Source organism: Microtus ochrogaster, chromosome 18 (assembly GCF_000317375.1).
Source record: "Microtus ochrogaster isolate Prairie Vole_2 chromosome 18, MicOch1.0, whole genome shotgun sequence".
In the NCBI taxonomy this organism is placed as follows: Eukaryota; Metazoa; Chordata; class Mammalia; order Rodentia; family Cricetidae; genus Microtus; species Microtus ochrogaster.
Genome location: NC_022020.1, coordinates 6,626,294 through 6,645,833, shown reverse-complemented (window position 1 = coordinate 6,645,833; position 19,540 = coordinate 6,626,294). Strand labels below are relative to the sequence as shown.

At 47.6% G+C, this 19,540-nt stretch overlaps 1 protein-coding gene across 1 annotated transcript in view; it reads right to left on the bottom strand.

Annotated features, from left to right (window-relative positions):
• The window catches only part of Ttc39c (tetratricopeptide repeat domain 39C), a 92,880-nt gene that overhangs the window by 38,087 nt on the left and 35,253 nt on the right, over nt 1–19,540 (bottom strand). The window contains exons 2-4 of the mRNA XM_005355770.2: nt 16,168–16,216; nt 13,713–13,841; nt 9,127–9,241 (exon numbers count right to left, since the gene is read on the bottom strand). Coding sequence (XP_005355827.1) covers nt 9,127–9,241; nt 13,713–13,841; nt 16,168–16,216 — 293 coding nt within the window. The remainder of the gene's footprint in view (nt 1–9,126; nt 9,242–13,712; nt 13,842–16,167; nt 16,217–19,540) is intronic.

Genomic DNA, 19,540 nt, shown 5'->3' with positions numbered 1-19,540 from the left:
GTGGGAGGAGAGACGAAGAATCACTGCCCAAGGCTCCTTGGTTCCTCCCCTCAGGCCCTCAGCTCCCTGCTGCTCCTCTGCCCTAGAGCACATTTCGACCTTCAGGTGGGGAGTGGGTTTATCTGTGATCATCTGAGAGCATCTTCATGTCTGGGGAAAAAAAGCTTTCTGGCAGGAATTTTCAGAGCCAAGTTCTCTTGAGACAACAGACAAGCTTATTGGTCTGGCCCCATTACCGGCGGGAAATTACTGCTCTGACCTCCATGAACCATGGCAAACCTGACCTGACAAAGGTTGGCAGAGCCTCTGCAGCCGCAGAATGTGTACTTTAGATAACAATAATGTCAGAAGTAGAGGGTAGCAAATAAAATCGGATCTGTAACTCAGTACTGGAATTGAGAGGGAGCTAGGATATGGGTGTGCAGAAAAGAATGACCTCACACCCTGCCTGCCATCCGTGTGCACCCCTGGCTAGGTAGAAAGCTCAGATTTTAGAAGATTTGGCTCTGGAGGTCTGGAATGTGGGGACGTGTGTGGCAGGGGATACCTAAGAATCGGCCTCCTATAATAAAGCTGGGCCTGAGGGCTCTGAGGAGAGGGTCCTCATGCTAACATTTCTTTCGTGTCTTCAGTCAATGCTGAAGAAAGCATGCCCCTTGGGATTCCTGAGAGCGGCAACCACAGGAACCTGCACATGGTCCATCTATACTTTGGCCCAGGCTTCCTTCACTTTGTAGGTTCTGTCCCACATCCTGTTCTCACAAACCACACACACCGTGACTGTGGCCTGAGCCCTGTGGGTATTTTGCATGGGCTGTCCTAGAAGCTAAGCAGACCAGTTTTCCAACAAAGGATCCTGTACTTCCTATGGAATCACAATGAACATTCTTAAGGGTGAACATTCTGGAGTCTTTGTCCATTTAAATGAACAGGGTGAGGAAAAAGAAGTCAAACTAGGTAGTCCGGGCCAGTGAGACGGCTCAGAGATAAAGGTCCCTGCTCTGAGCCTGCCGGTGGAAGGAAAGAACCGATTCCTGCTAGCTGTCCTCAGATCCCCACAGGCACTGGGACATGCACTTCCCCGTCCCTTGCATAAGCAGAATAAATAAATATAATAACAAGACCCAAAGCCTGGCTAAATTCCTCATCATGAAACTGAGGCTTGCTTGAGACATCCTACTTAATTCAACTGGACAGCACTTACTACAAGGACATGCCATATCAGACACTGCCTCGGTAAACCCAGGAGGAAAAAAAACGTGGTCTTCAATCTTCTCCAGGAGCTGCACAGACGGTCCTGCCACCGCCTGAACAAATCCTGAGCTTAGGAGTGAAACGCTCCTTTTGCCTTCAACATTCACTTTTCCCACGTAACAAGTACCTAAACATCTCCTTCCTCCTTCATCATTATGTGGGGACTGAAAACGGAAAACTTAGCTCTGCTTACCCGGTGTTTCCCTTATTAAAGTAGAATCTTCATTTATGAGAAAGCAACATTGAAGACGAGGAGGACAGGGGACAAGGGGGGTACAAAGGTGGAGCTGTGGCCAATCATGTCTAGCCAAGGGATAATCTGGACAGCTAAAGAAACCTGGGCAATGTCCAAACTTGGGAGTGAGGGGAAAGTGAACTTTGACCTCCAGATCCCAGCAGAGGAATGAGAGAAAAGCCAGCGGCGACAGTAACCAACAGAAAAATCCATCAATTCCAATTCGCATAGAACTCAATCAATAAAGCAAAACTGAATCCCGCCCATAAAAACCCCATTCTTATCAAACAAAAACACACGAATTTCATGCCTAAGGTAACACACTGGCTTCAGCGTCTGTAAGGATAAAGTATAGTGTGGCACGCACGCACACGCGCACACACTCACTGACACTTGGGGAGCTTTAACTTGAGCCAGGAAAATTAAAACTTCAAGAGCTTGCTGGACTAGTCAAGACTAGAAACTCCAATGCATGCAAAACAAAGCTAACACACAGAAGGAAATCCGCTTCAAGAAGCTGTGCTGGGACAGGCTCCCCAGGACCTCCCTCCTCCCTCCCTAGCACCATGGCTTCTGCGGGAGGCCACCTAAGCACCTGGGCAGATTGTGCAGCAGGAGGATGCAGCCCGCTTTAGGCACCAACTCTGCAGGGGAGAGGCTCTGCTTGGGGGAAATGTTGGGCTACCTATAACCTGGCAATGCCTCCAAAGAACCACTTCCCTTCAGCCATCAGAGAACACAGCTTTCCAGGCCCACGCGGCATGATCTTTCCCCGGTTCCTCTGAAAGGACAGATATAAACATTCAGCCTGAGAGGCGGAAGAGCAGGAAACCACAGAGCATTTGCCCTCCCTGTGGTGGGGAGATGGGGAGGGGGGGTCAGGAAGTCTCACCACACAAGGGAGTGGAAATCCTTGCTGGAAGGGTAACTTCTTAGAAACCGAAAGCAACCAGTTATACCACATTGACCTCGGAAAGAATCACCACATCTGGCAAGGGCACCTGCCTCATAGCCCCACAGTGCAGATGAGTGAGGCTAACCTTCCTGAGACTCAGGCAGCACACCTTGAAGGAAAAACGCTGATTTACTGTGTGTGAGCGTGTGCACCAGTGCGTATGCTTGTGCATGTGTCCTAGTGATTGTGGGAAGGGTGTGTGTTACCTGGCATGTGAGCTCGTGCGTGTGAAGGCCAGAGGGTACCCTGGTACTGTTTCTCAGGAAAACAGCCTGGAGCTCGCTGAGTAGGTGATCGGGTGGCTAGCGGGCCTCCGATGTCGCCTGCCCTCCAGAGCATCACAGCTGGGAGGAGTGTGACTCCATGCCCAGATGCCCAGCTTTACATGTGGGTTCCGGCGACAGAACTCAAGTCCTCATGCTGATGAGACAAGCGCTTTGCCAAACAACTTGTCTTTCCAGAAGAACAGGTGACGTCATTGTCACTAGGCAGCCCAGACTCCGTTCCTAGTGGCATCGCCCTCCATTCCTCTTCCCTCTACAGAGTGCACATTCACCGCGTGCTAGGGAGTGGCACTGATCATGCATCCAAGGCTAGGCCTTGACGGTCTTATCCTCCTGCCCCAGCCTCCAAAGTGCTGGGACTGGAGACGAGCAGTTTGCCCCCTTCTGATCTGGCCCACTCTCTAACTGCAGAAGGACAGAGCAGAGACCCTCGGCCTTCCTCTTAGCTCAGAACCACTTGTTCCTGGCACAACCTCTCTAAGTCTGCGCCTGCTGGTCACATGGTCACAGCTTCCCGGGTTAGAACTTCCTCCTCCTTTCCCCCTGCTAAACCCTTGGTTCTCAGGTAAAGATTCGCCCTCCTTCATCTCTGGACATCAGCAGACGTCATATCACAGGGTCAGACTCCGAGGAAGTGCTAAGACACATGGCCCAGAGGAAAACAGATCAACAGTCTCTACCCTTGGGAACTTAGAGTCTGACACTGCAACAGGCCCAGAAATGAAACACGGATCACTGGTGACAGCTGCTCACTTGGCCACACACAAGGTCCCCTCTCAGCACCCAGACAGGACTGGCGAGGAAAGGGGAGACCTTGGCCACTCCTGACGAGGCAAGAGGTGAACCAAGACACAAGCTGCAAAGGCCGGTTCAAAGAACCTTGAGGAATGAGCACAGAGGATGCTGGAAGGGGCGGGTGCTGACCTGACAACCTTGAAAGAAACTTGGCTCTACCTTGTGACACAGGCCAGCTAAGTGTCCACAGTCTAAGAGAACAGCCCCAGCCACAGAGGGTGGGCTACAACACTGAGAGCAAAGACCACCTCTGGGAGGGGCCAGGGACACCTGCACTGTGGGGTTACGAGGAGGCGCTGGGACAGTCAATTGGACTGTGGGGGGGGGGGGGTAGAAAGGAAGTCACAGCAGAGCTCAGTGACAAAGTAGGAAGATGTGGTTGTCTCCCTGGAAAGGGAAGAAAAGGCCAGGAAAGCCATCTGAGCCACTACGCCAAGAACACAGTAACCGTTCAACCACAAATGGAACAAGGAAATAAAACCAGGAGGGAGTGCTGCATGGTAGGTTTCCAACAACCTCTTTCTAAAGTCATATACGCACTGCAGAAAGAGGGAAAGAGCCTCGGACTGCAGGCACAAAGATGTGGGGTCACATTGGAGCGTGGCTTGAGAGGAAGCGAGGCAGACACACGTGCTCTTACAAAGCTGGCCTCACCCCACTCCGGTCAGTGTGTGCCCACTGCTCAGAAGGAAGAGCTCTGAAGCCAGATGAAATTACCTGGTGCAGCGACAGCGAGAAGGAAACATGGAACAAACCTGCTTAGGAGTTATTAGAGGGGTGCGTACAGGCCTGGGAAGTCAGTGTGCAGAGAGAGGGAGGGAGATGGCATGTCCAGCTTTTTTAAAAATATTTATTTATTTATTATGTATACAATATTCTGTCTGTGTGCATGTCTGCAGGCCAGAAGAGGACACCAGACCTCTTTACAGATGGTTGTGAGCCACCATGTGGTTACCGGGAACTGAACTCAGGATCTTTGGAAGAGCAGGCAATGCTCTTAACCACTGAGCCATCTCTCCAGCCCCATGTCCAGCTTTTTAAAAGCTGCCTAGCGCATGCGCACAGGGGGTTGGCGTGACTACATCATACGCAGATGATGCCGTTGATGAGCTCACGCATGCGTGCAGGGGTTTAGCTGGGTCATACGTGGATGGAACCACGCATACATGCACATGGGTCACGTGGGGAGGCGGCTTTAACATTCAGGCATCTCCTTGCCCAAGGGCCCATCTGCACGTGCATGGCTCTAGAACCCGGAAGTATAGCCCTATTTGTGGCTGAATAATCACACTAGAGGTTTGTGGTTTTATTCTTGTCTATAAATGTATCCATCTAGAATGATGGTACATCCTGTAATCCCAGGCAGGAGGATGATGAATTGTGGGCTAACCTGAGCTATAGACTGAGACCCAGCTCAGAAAAGCAGAGCAGACCCATGGGTGTCTTGAGTACCCCCTCAGTACCCCCTCAGGGCTCGGGATTAGATGTCTGTGGCAAGCGAAGATCAGAGCGTAAACAATTAACTCAAGGACATTAATTACCTCTATGCGTTCTTTAGTCCTTTGTGTGAAGAGAGTGCGGGCTGATCTCTACGATTTCTAGTCTTCATAGTCATAGTTGGAAAATTCCATAGGCAAGGACAATGACAATATGCACATCAAAATCCACAGAGAGGTGGTACGACCCAGGGAAGAGCCAACACTCAAGGGGAAGTACCTGACATCCCAAACCATTAGATAAAGATGCTGAACATCCTGAACCCTGGATCCACCCATTCTCACCAATCTCTTCTGTGATCAGCAGCTTTTGGGGGCGCCCAGGTTTGTTTGTTAGCAAAGGTGGGGCATGGCTACCTTCTTACTCGGTGCCTGTCTTCTTTAAACAATTTCTGTGTGGTCTGTTAGCAGGTAATTTTGTGGGATTGTATCTATGTAAATTTGACTGTTAGAACAAAGAGTGAATATTATCTCTCTAAAGCCTCGTAGTGTGGGGGATGGGAAGGCCACACCGCTGAGGTGTTTTCGGAATGAATCCCATTTTGAAGGGAGAAACACCATGATTTCACAAGATTTTGTAGAATCGATAGTGACTTATCTAAAAGACAAGTGTTCCCGCAGATCTGCAAAACGGGTGCCCCAGAAGTTGTCCGCTTGTGGGTCTGCCTTTATCAATCTGTCAGCTGTACATTTACTGTATGGTCTTGTGGGCTCCAACACAGACCCAAAGCAAGGACAAACCTCAGCAGTAAAGCGAGGAATTACTGTGTGACGCTCAATGTTGCCTGTGTGTTTACTGCGCAGAGCAAATGAACAAACGCCAGGTCCAGAGCTGTTAGCCTATGAGGATTTCTGTTCAGTTCAGTATCTCCTTTAATAAATCATAAAAACTGAGACTCCTGTCAAATGCTGTGATAGGCAGGATTAAACATTACCCTAGTCAGCAGATGAGGAGAAGTGGAAGCAGAGCCCAGGAAGGCACCCTGGGAGATGGAACTTCATGGATGGAATAACCACAGCCCACAGTAAAGGACCCGTTTAGCACAGGGAGGCCCTGGGCATCAGCCCTACGTCACCATATGATTTATGAGTTAAAAGTGAAATAGGTTCCACTCCCCTAATAAACCAAAAGTAAAACAAACAAAAGAAAAGCATTTACAACAAAGAACACACAAATGCCACAAGAACTAGTTAAGTACGCCATGGCTCATCTGCAGCATAAATGACACCGTGGTTTGTAACCACATTCCTAGCCCAGTCATAGGAATACTGCTAAACCTGCCATCTCCACGGGAGAGCTGACAGAGACAAAGTACTGCAGACTGAATTTCCTGAAGACACATCTGAGAAAGATAAAGAGGGAGGACCTTTCTTCTAGGTGGAAACATCGGAGGTGATAACCTGACTAATCTGTCCTTTAAACAGAAATCTTCTCAGTATTTCTATAACAACTGGAATAATCAGAAACAAAGAGATTGTCTGATGAGCATGACTCTGGGCGGGGCCCACACCTGTGTCTGCACAGCTGAGTGTTAGCTCGCGCTCTCAGGAGCTCGGCAAGGCTGAGTGGGGCCAGAGAAGGGCAGAGGAATTTATTCTGTGACATTTGACAACTTTCACATAAAACACTTTACTGCACTGCCTGATGCTTCTTTCAAGGTCTAATTTCTGGTCTTTCCGAGGCAGCATCTCGGGCTGGAAAGATGGCCCAGAGGCTAAGAATGAGTACTGCTCCCCCCAAAGACCTGAGCTCAGTACCCAGTGTTATCATTTATAAAGGGGTAGGCCTCAGCCGGGTCCCTGGTGGGTGGTGGGAGAGAGACAGATAGATACACCGCAGAGTGAGAGTTTGGGTAGAGTTTGTTTAGTGGGTTATAGAGAGGGAAAGGGCAGGGGGGAAGGGTAGAAAAGGAGAAATAGGAGGGAGAGGGGGAGAGAGAGAGAGAGACCATGAGCTCAGGCTGGTAGAGTGGGATGGAGATCCACTTGCCTCAGCTGAAGGGGGGGTTGCAGTGGGCAGAGCTTGTCTTTTAAAGGGACAGAGTACCCAGGTGACAGACAGATTACAAGACCAAGCACCCCTGTCAGGCAGGCCAAAACCACTTCCAACTACAGCTCTGAGGATCTGATGCCCTCTTCGGGCCTCCAAGGGTACTCAACATGTACCACACCCTGACACACAGAAAGAGAAATAAAATTGAGTGGAAGGAGAAGGGGAGGCAGAGAGCTGTGCTCTTCTGCTGCCTAGGCTGGTCCTGAGCTCAAGGGATCCTCCCGGCTCCACCAGTGCCCAAGTAGCTGGCATTTATATACCAACACCCTCGTTACCCGCTCTTAGGCATTTTCTATATACATTTTTAATTTTTGAGACAGGGTCTCTTTATGTAGCCCTACTTTATCCTAGAACTTGTCCAGACTGACCTCAAGCTCACAGAGATCAGCCTACCTCTGCCTCCTGAGTGCTGGGATTAAAGGCGTGCGCCACCACTGCAGGCATAGTCATTTTCTTAATGGCTAAAATGAGTTCCTTACCAGAATTCTTGGGCAACAGAAAAAGAATGCCAAAATGATAAGTGTGACTGTGTGCTCCAGGTAAGGTGAGCTGCCCCTAGGTGTCAGTTACTGTATACTTCCAAACTGGCAGGGATGGGGTGTGGTGGGGGATGGGAATGGGGGTGGGGGGGGGTGGAGCGGGTGAGGTGGGGTGAGGTAGGTGGTGTGGAGCAGGGTGGGGTGGAACACAGTGGGGTGGAGCAGGATGGGGTGAGTTGGGGTGGAGCTGGGTGGGGTGGAGTGAGGTGGGGTGGGGTGGGGTGGGATGGAGTGGGGTGGGAGGGAGCGGGGTGGGGTGGGGTGGAATGGGGTGGGGTACTTTACCTGACCTGCCTTACAGGAGTCTCACTCAGGATGAGCTCTCAGCATGTTAGAGTTGCTATCTTAGTAAGGTGTTGAGAGAGTAACAAGAAAAAATCACAGGGAAGAAACAAACACAAGAACCAGAACAATGGCAAAAGCAGAAGTGCTTTTAGGACATATTTTCAAGATAGATGTTTGGAAGTTTAAATGTTAGTCAAAAATGAATAAATAAATAAAAAGTTAAATTCTCTTTCAACGAAGTCGAATAGAAACAACATCAAGTAGAACACAGAAATGGAAACAGAAGAAAACGGGAGGAAATGATTTCCCGTTGTCTAGAAAGAAAAGTTGCAATTATATTTCACAGAAAAAATATCTTTCTGAGAGAAAATGTGTTTCTGAGTATGAATTTGGATTGATTTCCACTTAGTGTTTTTTTCTCTTCTTTTATTTTTCCCCATATGTAAATCCCGTCCGACCAAGAGGCAGGGTTCTGCTGTCAGGATCCAAGACACACAACTGGACTCGGAACTGTCTCTCAGCCTTCCATCCAAGACACACAACTGGACCTGGAACTCAGTCTCTCAGCCTTCCATCCTACTGAAGAAACGAGAGTGGCAAAACCTGGCAAACACAGTTTACACCCTCCACAAGCTCACCAGGACACCAGGCGCTCAGAACCGCATGGAGCCACTGTCGAGGCACTTGACTGACCATAGCTCCCTGAGAAGCTGAAATTAAACCAGCTTGATTTCACATAAAAAATAAAAGTACAACTTTATGACCAAGGTACCATTGCAAGCCCCCACATATGAACGTCACTAGCAATTTCTCTAAGAAAGACAAAATTACCTCCAGACTGAAGATTGTGACATGGACTTCAGGACTAAAGGACTCTGCTGAGCACACAAGACACCCATGGTTTCAATTTTCTAGTTACAAATCAGTATCACTCCCCCCAAAGCACAGCCATGAGTTTGTTTTCAAAATCTAAGTTTTTTTTTTTAAAAAAAAGAGTATTACTGATTGTGTCCACAGAATAGTGACCAGCATTAAAAATGCATTCACAAAATAGTGAGCATTAAACGGGTCCACGGAACAGTGGACAGCATTAAATGTGTCCACGGAACAGTGGGCAGCATTAAATGTGTCCATGGAATAGTGGGCAGCATTAAATGTGTCCATGGAATAGTGGGCAGCATTAAATGTGTCCATGGAATAGTGAATAACATTAAAACTGCTCCCACTTACCTGACAGTTCTTGTTTCACAAACGAGAGTACAGCCAGGTAGACCTGGCAGTCAGCAATAATGATTTGCCTCTGAAGTCGATCAACCATCGAGGGTGCGGATTTGCGGGCATCGACCTGTGTTGTGAAGAGAAAGCAAATGTGGTAAATTACACCCAAGAAAAACATAGCCTCCGGATGTCTGCATCTGCAGCTCTGAGGTACAAAATGATTCCCGGGAACTGCAAAGCCTGGAGGCCACTCAGAGGCAAGACCAAGTCATACTGGTGACCTGGGGTCCCCACAGGTCTCCGCTTCGCTCCAGCTCTGCCAACAATTTGCTGTCTTAGAGAACACTGTAATGCAACACCATACTATAAATGATGAAAATGGGATTTATGAGAAACATGAAAACTAAAAAAACTAGTAAGGATTCATCTGTTTTTCCGACAATGTAAACTGTTAAAGCAAATGAAAGATATTAACATAGAATACAGCCCATACAGCGGATATACTGAAGAGGTATTTACAGCCTGTCTTTGGAGAATACTAATATTAGGGTGCATCCTTTGTTGTGGGTAACTGAAATGCAAGGGTGAGAAACTGGTTATATATCTATTCATTAACCAGAATAAATTCTAACCAAATCAGAAACCATACCTGAAATGTAAGAGATTTATTTAGTAAAAACAAGCAGAAAGTCAAATTACATTTTTAATGCTAGTCTTTGTCATAGGATGTTTCTGAATGGGATGAAAAACATCGCCATGAGGCAGAACACTGCCTTCTTAACACAAAGTGCCCCTGAACAGACTGTTCAAAGTAACCGCACAAATTCACAAATGACATGGTCTTGGTTGTGAGCATAGCCTTTAATGGCTGAGCTATTTCTCCAGGATCTCCTGAAACCTTTTCATCCAGTAACTGATGGGAGCATATGCAGAGACCCACAATTAACCACTGGGCCAAGCTCCCATGCCCAGCGGAAGAGAGGGAGGAGCAATAATGAGCAATGGGGTTAACACCACGATGGGGAAATCCTCAGAAACAGCTGACCCGAGCTAGGGGGCGCTCACTGACTCTAGACTGACAGCTTGGAGCCTGAACAGGACAAATCTAGGCCCTCTGAAAGCAGGTGACAGAGAGTGGCGTGGGCCGTTAGTGGGGCCTCTGGCATGGGGGCCAGGAGTTATCCCTAATGAATGATCTGGCCTTTTGGAGCCCATTTCCTATGAAGAGAAACCTTGCTCGGCCTAGACATGGAGGCTTGGTCCTGCTTCAGCATGGTGAGGTGACAGAATTACCATCTCTGAGGAGCAGATTGGGGGTGGGATGAGGGGAAAAGAGGAGGGAGGAGGAACTGGGATTAGCATGTAAAAAAAATATATATGGCATGTTTTTACCATGTATGTCAACAGTGCATGTGGAGAACACAACAGAATTTCCCCTCATCTTACCTAACTTTAACATAATCCATCATGGCTATTATTGCTCCATGTCCAGTCCCAGCGGTTGTTCATACTGAAAATGTAAGTCTGTGCTCTGCTATCCTGTGACAAGAGTCTACCATGCAGGGTTCACAGAGGGCTGAAGAACACAAGACGCCACTTTACATGCTGCAAGGCCCGTCATGAATGTCAGTGACATAGGGCAGGGATGACCTCAGGCCAGGCATGGGAAGGAGCTTACAGTGAGGAAAACAGAGACTTTATTACCATGTAAGATAGTAAGTGCAACACTGTAGCCATCCAACTATGGGACCCTCCAGCAGACAACTCAGTAGGGCTCAGAGCCCCAGGCAGGGGAGTACCTGAGACAGGGGGATGATATTTATGAAGAACCAAAGAATAAATGACAAAGAATGATTTCCTAGGATTCAGGGATGATGGAGGAAGGTCATTGGCTAATAAAGAAACTGCTTGGCCCTGATAGGTTAGAACATAGGTGAGTGGAGTAAACAGAACAGAATGCTGGGAGGAAGAGGAAGTGAGCTCAGACGCCATGTTCCCCTCTCCTGGGCAGACACGATGAAGTAAGCCGCCAGGTCAAACATGCTGAATCTTTCCCGGTAAGACTGGTGCTACACAGATTACTAAAAATGGATTAGGCAAAATATGAGAATTACCCCCTTAAGAGGCTAGAGCTAGTGGGCCAAGCAGTGTTTAAAAGAATACATTTTGTGTGTTGTTATTTCTGGTGTAAAGCTAGCCGTGCGGGCCCGCAGCTCCTTCAACACAGGGAAGTGGCTCAGCAGGTAAAGGTGCTAACTGCACAAGCATGGTGAACAGAGTTCTAAATCAAGAAATCACATAAAAGGCAAGGTGTGGTGGCACTCAACTGTGAACCCAGAGCCAGAGCTGCCACCAATGGCTGGGCTCAACTGTGAACCCAGAGCCAGAGCCAGAGCCGCCACCAAGGGCTGTGCTCATCTGTGATCCCAGAACCACCAAGGGCCGTGCTCAACTGTGATCTCAGAGCCACCAAGGGCTGTGCTCATCTGTAATCCCAGAGCCACCAAGGGCCGCTCTCATCTGTGATCTCAAAGCCAGAGCCAACACTATCTGTAGACCAGTCAGGGCTCACCTGAAGAAGCAGAGGAAAAGATGGGCACTTGTTGACGCCAACTAACAGACACATCTCAAGTCACGTATGTCACATATATGAAACCTAGACTGTGCAATCAGTACTGGGGGAGGAAGCTGCCTCTCAAAGCTTGGGTATTTGTAGTAAAAGGTGAAAGCAAATTCTAAATATGTGGATTATTGATGTAGGTAGGTCATCTGTCTATGTGTTACTTTCATTGGTTAATAAAGAAACTGCCTTGGCCTTTTGATAGGTCAGCCCTTAGGTGGGTGGAGTAAACAGAACAGAATTCTGGGAGGAAGAACGCAGAGTCAGGCAGACGCCATGCTTCTCCTACCCAAGACGGATGGTGGTTAGACTCATGCTGGTAAGCCACAGTCAAGTGGTGATACACATTAATAGAAATGGGTTAATCAATATGTGCGAGTTAGCCAGTAAGAGGCTAGAGCTAATGGGCCAGGCAGTGTTTAAATGAATACAACTTGTGTGTTGTTATTTGGGGTGTAAAGCTAGCTAGCTGTGTGGGAGCTGGGCAGGATGAAAAGCAGGCCCACTCCCCTTTTACTGCAGATTACGATCTTTTATGTGTTTGAGTGCATGTATGTACACATGTGTATGGAGGTCAGAGGACAATGTCAGGCACACTTCCTCCTCAGACACCGTCCATCTTGTTTTGCTTGTTACTTTAAATTTAAATTCATCTGTGTGTGTGTGTGTATATGTGTGTGTGTATGTGTGTGTGTGTGTGTGTGTGTGTGTGTGTGTGTGTGTGTGATGCCCCTCTGTATGCTGTGAATACCATTGGTTGATAAACAAACTGTCTTAGGCCTGCACAGGGCAGAACAGAGCTGGTGGGGGGGGGACGGCGGTGGGGGGACTAAACTGAATTCTGGGAGAAAGAAGGCAGAGTCAGGAGAAGCCATGTAGCCCCACAGGAGACAGACACCAGAACTTAAAGCCAAAGCCTCATTGTGATACACAGATTAATAGAAATAGGTTAAATTAAGATGTAAAAGTTAGCCAATAAGAAGCTAGAACTAATGGGCCAAGAAATTATTTAATTAATCAGTTTCTGTGTAGTTATTTTGGGGCCAAGCAGCTGAGAACGAACAAGTGGGCTCATACAACATGTATATATGTGTGTGTGTGTGCATGTGAATGTTTGTGTATGTAAGTATGTGTATGTGTGTATATGTGTGTTTGTGTGTATGTGTATGTATGTATATATGTATGTGTGTGTATGCATGTGTGTTTGTGTGTATGTGTATGTATTTGTGTGTATATATGCGTGCGTGCGTGCGTGCGTGCGTGTGTGTGTGTGTGTGTGTGTGTACACACCACTGTATGCATGCAGCAGCCAGTGGTAGTTAAGTTTTCTCCTTACACCAAATGGGCCCAGCTAACTGAACTCAGATTGTCACACCTAGCAGCAAGCACCTCTACCCGGCAAGGCATCTCACCACCACAACACCTTGCTTTCTGAGACTGGTTAGGCTAGGCTAACCTACCTGTGCCTCCCCAGTGGACGCCATCATGCCTGGGTTTTATGTGGGGACTGAGCTCAAGGCCTTGCGTATGCACAGCCAGCCCTTCACAGCTGAGCTGTCCCCACCTGGACGGAAATCTTGCTGAGATTTCACTCATAACCAAAGGCCAGCAGCTCCCAGGAAGCTTAGGTCAGCAGCTGTGTTCCAGAAGCATGCCAACATGTGATTATTCTATCAGCTACATGTTTAATCACACACAGGAAACCCCTGCCTCAAGAGCCTCTACCACAGAGCGACGCTGCTTTCATTTCTGTTGTGATGTTAACCTCACCAAAAGCAGCTTAGAGAAAAAAGGGTTTATTTGATCTTCAGGTTCCAAGTTGCAGCCCATCACTGAGGGGACAAGGAAAGGACTTGAAGCAGACAGTGACGTCACATCCGGTTGAGGCTCTGGGTGGTCTGCTTGCCTCTCCACCTTACTCAGCTCAGCAGCCTGCTTAGGGAAAGGTGCCAACCACAAACTGGGGCCACCCACTTACGTTCTTCTTGATTTTATTCTTAATCGTCTCGATGACGCCAGCCTCTTCACTCTCACAGAGCTTCTCCGTGGTTTTTAGGTCATCGCACGCCAGCTGCATCTTCTCTTCCTCAAAGGTCATCATGGCGTTCTTCCAGGAAACAGAAAGGACAGATGACTCAGCAAGCATGGGAACCATGGAATGCCAAACTAGAAGAGCATCTCAATTACGTAAGCTGAGACTGCTCGTTCCTTTCCTGGCTGCAACACTGTTTGGCCAATGACTTAGACATATTCCTAGCTGGCTCTTACCTCTTAAATTAACCCATTTCTATTAACCTGTGTATCAGCATGAGGCTATGGATTACCAGTAGGGCTCTGACATCCTTCTCCTTTGGCAGCTACATGGTATCTGTCTGACTCCGCCTATTCTCTTACTATATCTCTGTCTGGATTTTCCACCTGGCTTTACTCTAAGCCATTGGCCAAACAGCTTTACTCATCAACCAATAAAAGCAACACATATACAGAAGGACATCCCACATCTCAATTACTCTCAAGTAAAAAGGTTCACACTGTTACAGTACACACTAGTTATTAAAAAACTATAATCGCAGTAGAAAATAAGACTGTAGATCTCAATTACGGATTATGCCAGCATGAAAAAGTATACGAAGGTGAATGTCCTTGTAATTGTGTTTTATTCTTTTTAGAATTAAACACAGCAGAATATTCTCTGTTTTTATTCAGGTCCTATAACTGTGTCCCGTACAGAAGTTCACTCCACACACTAATGGATTCCTGGCTCAAAGACTGAACAAAACATGCTAGTAAAAGAACAGCTAGATGCCAGAGATGCCACAGGATTTTAGTGTGGTCTCCTGTAGCCCATGCTGACCTTGAAGTCAATATACAGATAAGGATGACCTTGAGATCTGACTCTGCCTTCAGCAGGAACCCGTGCGCCTGGGAGAGAACTGAGGTCTCTGAGCTGACAGGCAGCAGGGAGAGGACTTGCAGTTCTCTGGAGCCCTGGGAGGGGGTCTGCTGTCTCTCTTCTAGTTCTTCTGTGGGTGGGGCTGACATTCTAGACTCCTTTGCTATAACTCTAACTGACTTTCCCATTATGGCCAAATCAGACCTCAGTCCCTCTGTCCCAGCCACGCTCTCCTCCCACCCACCCTTCAGACTGCTAAACTCTCAGCTTTGCTGTGACCTCTCCCTCCCTCTCTCCCTCCCTCTCTCCCTCCTTTCCTCCCTCCCTCCTTCCCTCCCTCCCTCAGCACAGTACTCAGCCAAGACCCTCTGTCTGTCCCCACTGCCCCCCTTTCAGTCACTTGGGTATAAGACAGCTAATCTCAACTGTCCAGTTGATGAGCTAAGATCACCTGGGAGACAGAGGAGGGTAGCTGGGGCAGGAGACCTACCCATTGGGCGTGGCACCATTCCCTGGGCTGGGATCCTAGATTTTTATAAAGCATTCATCATTCTGATTTTAACTATGATTACAGTGTGACCAGTGACAGGCTCCTGGCTGTGACGTCCTAACCACTATGAACTGTCACTTCAAACTGTGACCCGCCATGTCCCTTCTCTCTTTGAATTAACATGTGTCTCAGTCTCCATCCAGAACGGTCTTCCCGGGGATGGAGCCAGCAGCCCTACAAATAGAGGGACTGCAAACTTTTGTTCCAACGGTCTGAGTGAAGCCCCAGCTTACTGGTCCTGACCAAGGCCCAGGCAGGATTCTACGAGTGCCCACTGACCGCTGTCCTTCTGTCTTCACTGTGGATTTTCTCTCCCTCTCCTCACTCAGCAGTTTCCACATTCTACAACTCTAGGATGATTGTTTGGTTTTGATTTTGGTTTGTTTGTTTGTTTTCAAGACAGGGTTTCTCTGTGTAGCTTTGGTGCCTGTCCTGGAACTAGCTCTTATAGACCAGGCTGGCCTTGAACTCACAGAGATCCCCCTGCCTCTGCCTCCTGAGCACTGGGATTAAAGGTGTGTGCTACCACTGCCCAGCCTATGATGATTTTTTAAATGATATATTTAAAATCAGTTTGTGTGACAAGCATTTCTGAAAAACAAAAGCGTTCAGCATCCTATATCGACTGCTGACTGTAAAAACTCCTCTGACCCATTTCCTGCCCTTTCCAGTAGCAGTCCTGGGAAGTACTCGCTCACTGAACTCATCCTCCTGGCTGCTGTCACTCAGGGTACAGCTAACCTTCCTTCCCCAAGGCTTTTCCTCTTGTCACACGCCATCTTTAAAGGACTTTCAGTTGGGAAAAATGTAACCCTCTCAAAATTATATATAAGCATTTTATTTTGAAATTGGGGGAGAACGTCTATCTCACAGACATTGTCTAATGGGAAAAAATGTTAGGCTTTCTATAATAGTGTCTACACAGCTGGCAGGCAAACGGGTGTTAGTTTATATTATTTTATAGCAATATTTCTTTTGATATCAACTTACCAAAAAACTCACAAAGCTGGCTCCAAAACTCATTAGTGGACTATGATTTCTGTTAAAGAAACAAACAAAAATATCTTACTGGAATTCTTCTTTAAAAGCATTTTGTAAGGTAGCATATATTATGCGCAGAGGTAGGGTAAGCAAGCAGATTCAGCAGCGTCGAGAAGTGGAAGAGGTGAGGTGTTCCCTAGCTCTACCACCTAGAGACACTCCACCTCCAGTTCTTCAAGGCAAGGGGGGAGGTCTTAGTGTTCAGCTAGAACAGGCTGCCTTAGTAAACTTTTAAATGTGGTCACCAAGGAGTTGACAGTAAACATAGAGACATAAACAGAAAGATGGGCTAACACTGCTAGATCACGGCCACAGGAGGGTGTTGATCTGTGTTTAGTGAAAAGCTGAATTCAGACTTTACACACCAGGGCTGCAGTGGTGGTGCCTGTGGGCCTGCAATACCAGTTCTTGGGAGGCTGAGGCAGGAGGATCACCAAGGTAAGGTTTCCCAGGCTAATTCCAGAGCGAGATCAAACTTCAAAAACAAAAACAAACAAACAAACAAAAAACCCAGAAAACAGGATACACATGAAGTCAGTTTTATTTGTAGAACAGATCAAAGGTGTCACCACCTGGCCTGAACTGAGACTCAGCACCAAGGCACTCCCTGAGACACTGCATTCCCCAATGAGACACCGTCATTAGCCAATATTGTAGTAAGCCCAAGAGAAAGCCCAGCCAGTGACAAGTGAGTCAGAAAACATACAGGAACATAAAGTCTTCATTCACACTAAAAACTAATGCAAAACCGATCTCTGGAAATTGTGTAAGGAGAAGAAAGGTATGTGCTCTAAATGGAAAACGGCAAAAAAAAAAAAAATTGCTCACTATGTAAGTACATGGCCAATATATTCCCCTACTCAAAATTGTTCACTATGTAAGTACATGGCCAGTATATTCCCCTACTCAAAATTTAGATTGTGCCTAGCATGAGAGTGTGTGTGTGTGTGTGTGTGTGTGTGTGTGTGCGTGCGCGCGCGTGTGCGTGAGCTCCTGTATATGTGAACATCCACACCCCTTGAGAAACATCCTACACGGACACCCTACATGAGACAGACGCCAGAGGAAGAGGCACGGTCAACACAAGCACATTCCCGTCTTCCTTGCACAGTCTTATGGGGAAGGGTGTGCTGCAGAGGGAGACTCTAGTTTGAATTTATGTGGAATGCTAGCCTGCTAGTGCTTTCTTCCATCTACTTTTTACTTCCGCCATCCTAGAGCTGCTGCCAGTTTCCTGTCCCCATTTAGAAGGACACTTAAATCAACAACAGTGACAAACGAAGCTTAGCTGGGAGGTCTGTGTCATGATCACACTGCCCTCCAAACACAAGTATGCTTGGAGCCTAGATGAGGCACAAGGTCCTAGCTCCAGATTCTGTCACCTGCACTCTGGTGTCTTACTCAGCAGGCAGTGGGGGACGGGAATCAGTGAGGAGAGGGGGCCCTGCTCTCAAGAGCAGATTCATCTCAACACGGTGCTGACCTGTGGTCCCATCCCCTGCCTGTACTTCAGCCACTAGCCACTGCTGCTTTTGCTTCATAATCTTGGCTAAAATTAGCTTCCCGAGAACCACAGGGATTAATTATTCATGGTATCAAGTCCTGCCCCTGTTATTCTACATTCCATCTTATCATTTAAATGGAAAAAATATTGACACCAGTCCAGCAGAGGCATTTTCTCTCCCTGAGGTCCTGTCCAAAGAGCATATAGCATGGCCCTGCAGGCAGTTCCTGCCGCCCTGTCAGCCTCCCCCACAGCCCGGGGAGCAGCAGGGCTCAGTCACCCACTTTCTCTTGCTGCTCCACTCTGCCTTTTAACTTCACATACTTCAAATGACCAACATTAACTTATTTCATCTCAATTCTGGCCCCCACACATCTCTACACAGAACATGTCTTGGGAAGTTTAAAAAAATGTCTCCAAAGATACTTTCTATATATGATTACTGGAAGGGTTGAGGCAGATAAAAGCAGGGCTCCACACAGCTCGAGACTCTCATAGGAGGACCCCACAGTGGCAGGGAAGCCCCAGCATTTGTTTGGAAACAGGTTATCAGGACTACAGACATTGGTAGAACACTTGTCTACGACTCACGAGGTCCCGAGCTCCACTTCAAGCCCCTCACAGGCCAGGTGCTATGGCAAACATCTATGATCTCTGCACCTGGAAATCGAGGCAGGAAGATTGGGAGTTCAAGGTCATTCAACTACATGTAAATATAAATAAATAAGTCATCAGATGAGCGTGCTATCTGGGGAGGGGAGGAAAGAGGGCAGAGATGAATTCTCTTGTGTTCACACTGTTCACAGACGAGACCCTAGAGTCCACAACCCCAACAACAGCTGTGAAAGGAGCCGAAGGAACCTACGTGTAAATCCAAGTGCATTCACACTGCAGCGGGTCAGGGGACACAATCAACAGACTTTAAGGTGTGCTAACCTAACAGGACATTCCTGCTATGGAATGTCCTCAGAGGCCACCCCACACGCCTCACCCTGTGTGTGTCCAGTGGCCATGTCCTTACAGGAAGGTAGATTCTATTTTTCTAAACGGTTGGGACATAGTTTTGTGATACAGAAAGAAGCACGTTAAAAATCCATGCTAATTAAGAACTTTTTCCTTTATTTTTTATTTTATGCATATGAATATTTTGCCTGCGTTATTGTGTCTATGAACCACATGCATGTAGTACCCAAGAAGGCCACAAGAGAGCACTCGATCTCATGGAACTGGAATCAAGGATGGCTGTGAGCCACTGTGTGAGTGCTAGGAACTGAACCAGGTCCTTTGGTAAAGCAGCTGATGCTCTTACTCCGAAGCCAGTTCAGAATACAAACTGCAAGAGTTCATGCAAATGCCAGGTATTTTTCAGTCCTAGCTCTGTCCCCTACAAAGTCTAGAAACAATGCTCACTTCCCAGGTGTCCACGCCCAGCAGCTGTGTGAACACGCCCAGCACCTGTGTGCACACTTGCACACTCAGCAACCTTCCTACACACACTGCCTCCTCCACGAACTAGCTGGTTCCAGATCAGATGCAGGAAGAGCCTGAGGAGCCCTGTCACAGCACAGAGTAAGGAAGTATGGGGGGTGCTCTTCAGGGGGTTCCCATTATCCAAAGAAGAAAACAGCTCATTGTCCTTGAGGGGAACTGGGTGGAAACAGGGCAGCTTTAACCAAGCTAACTAACATTACTTTAACTAAAAGGAGGAAAAGCTTACTTACCAGTTGTGCCCATACCCCTGACAGGAGCGACTGAGGGGAGAAAGGGTTTGCTCTGATTCAGTTTCAGAGGACACAAGTTCACCATCACGGAGGAGCA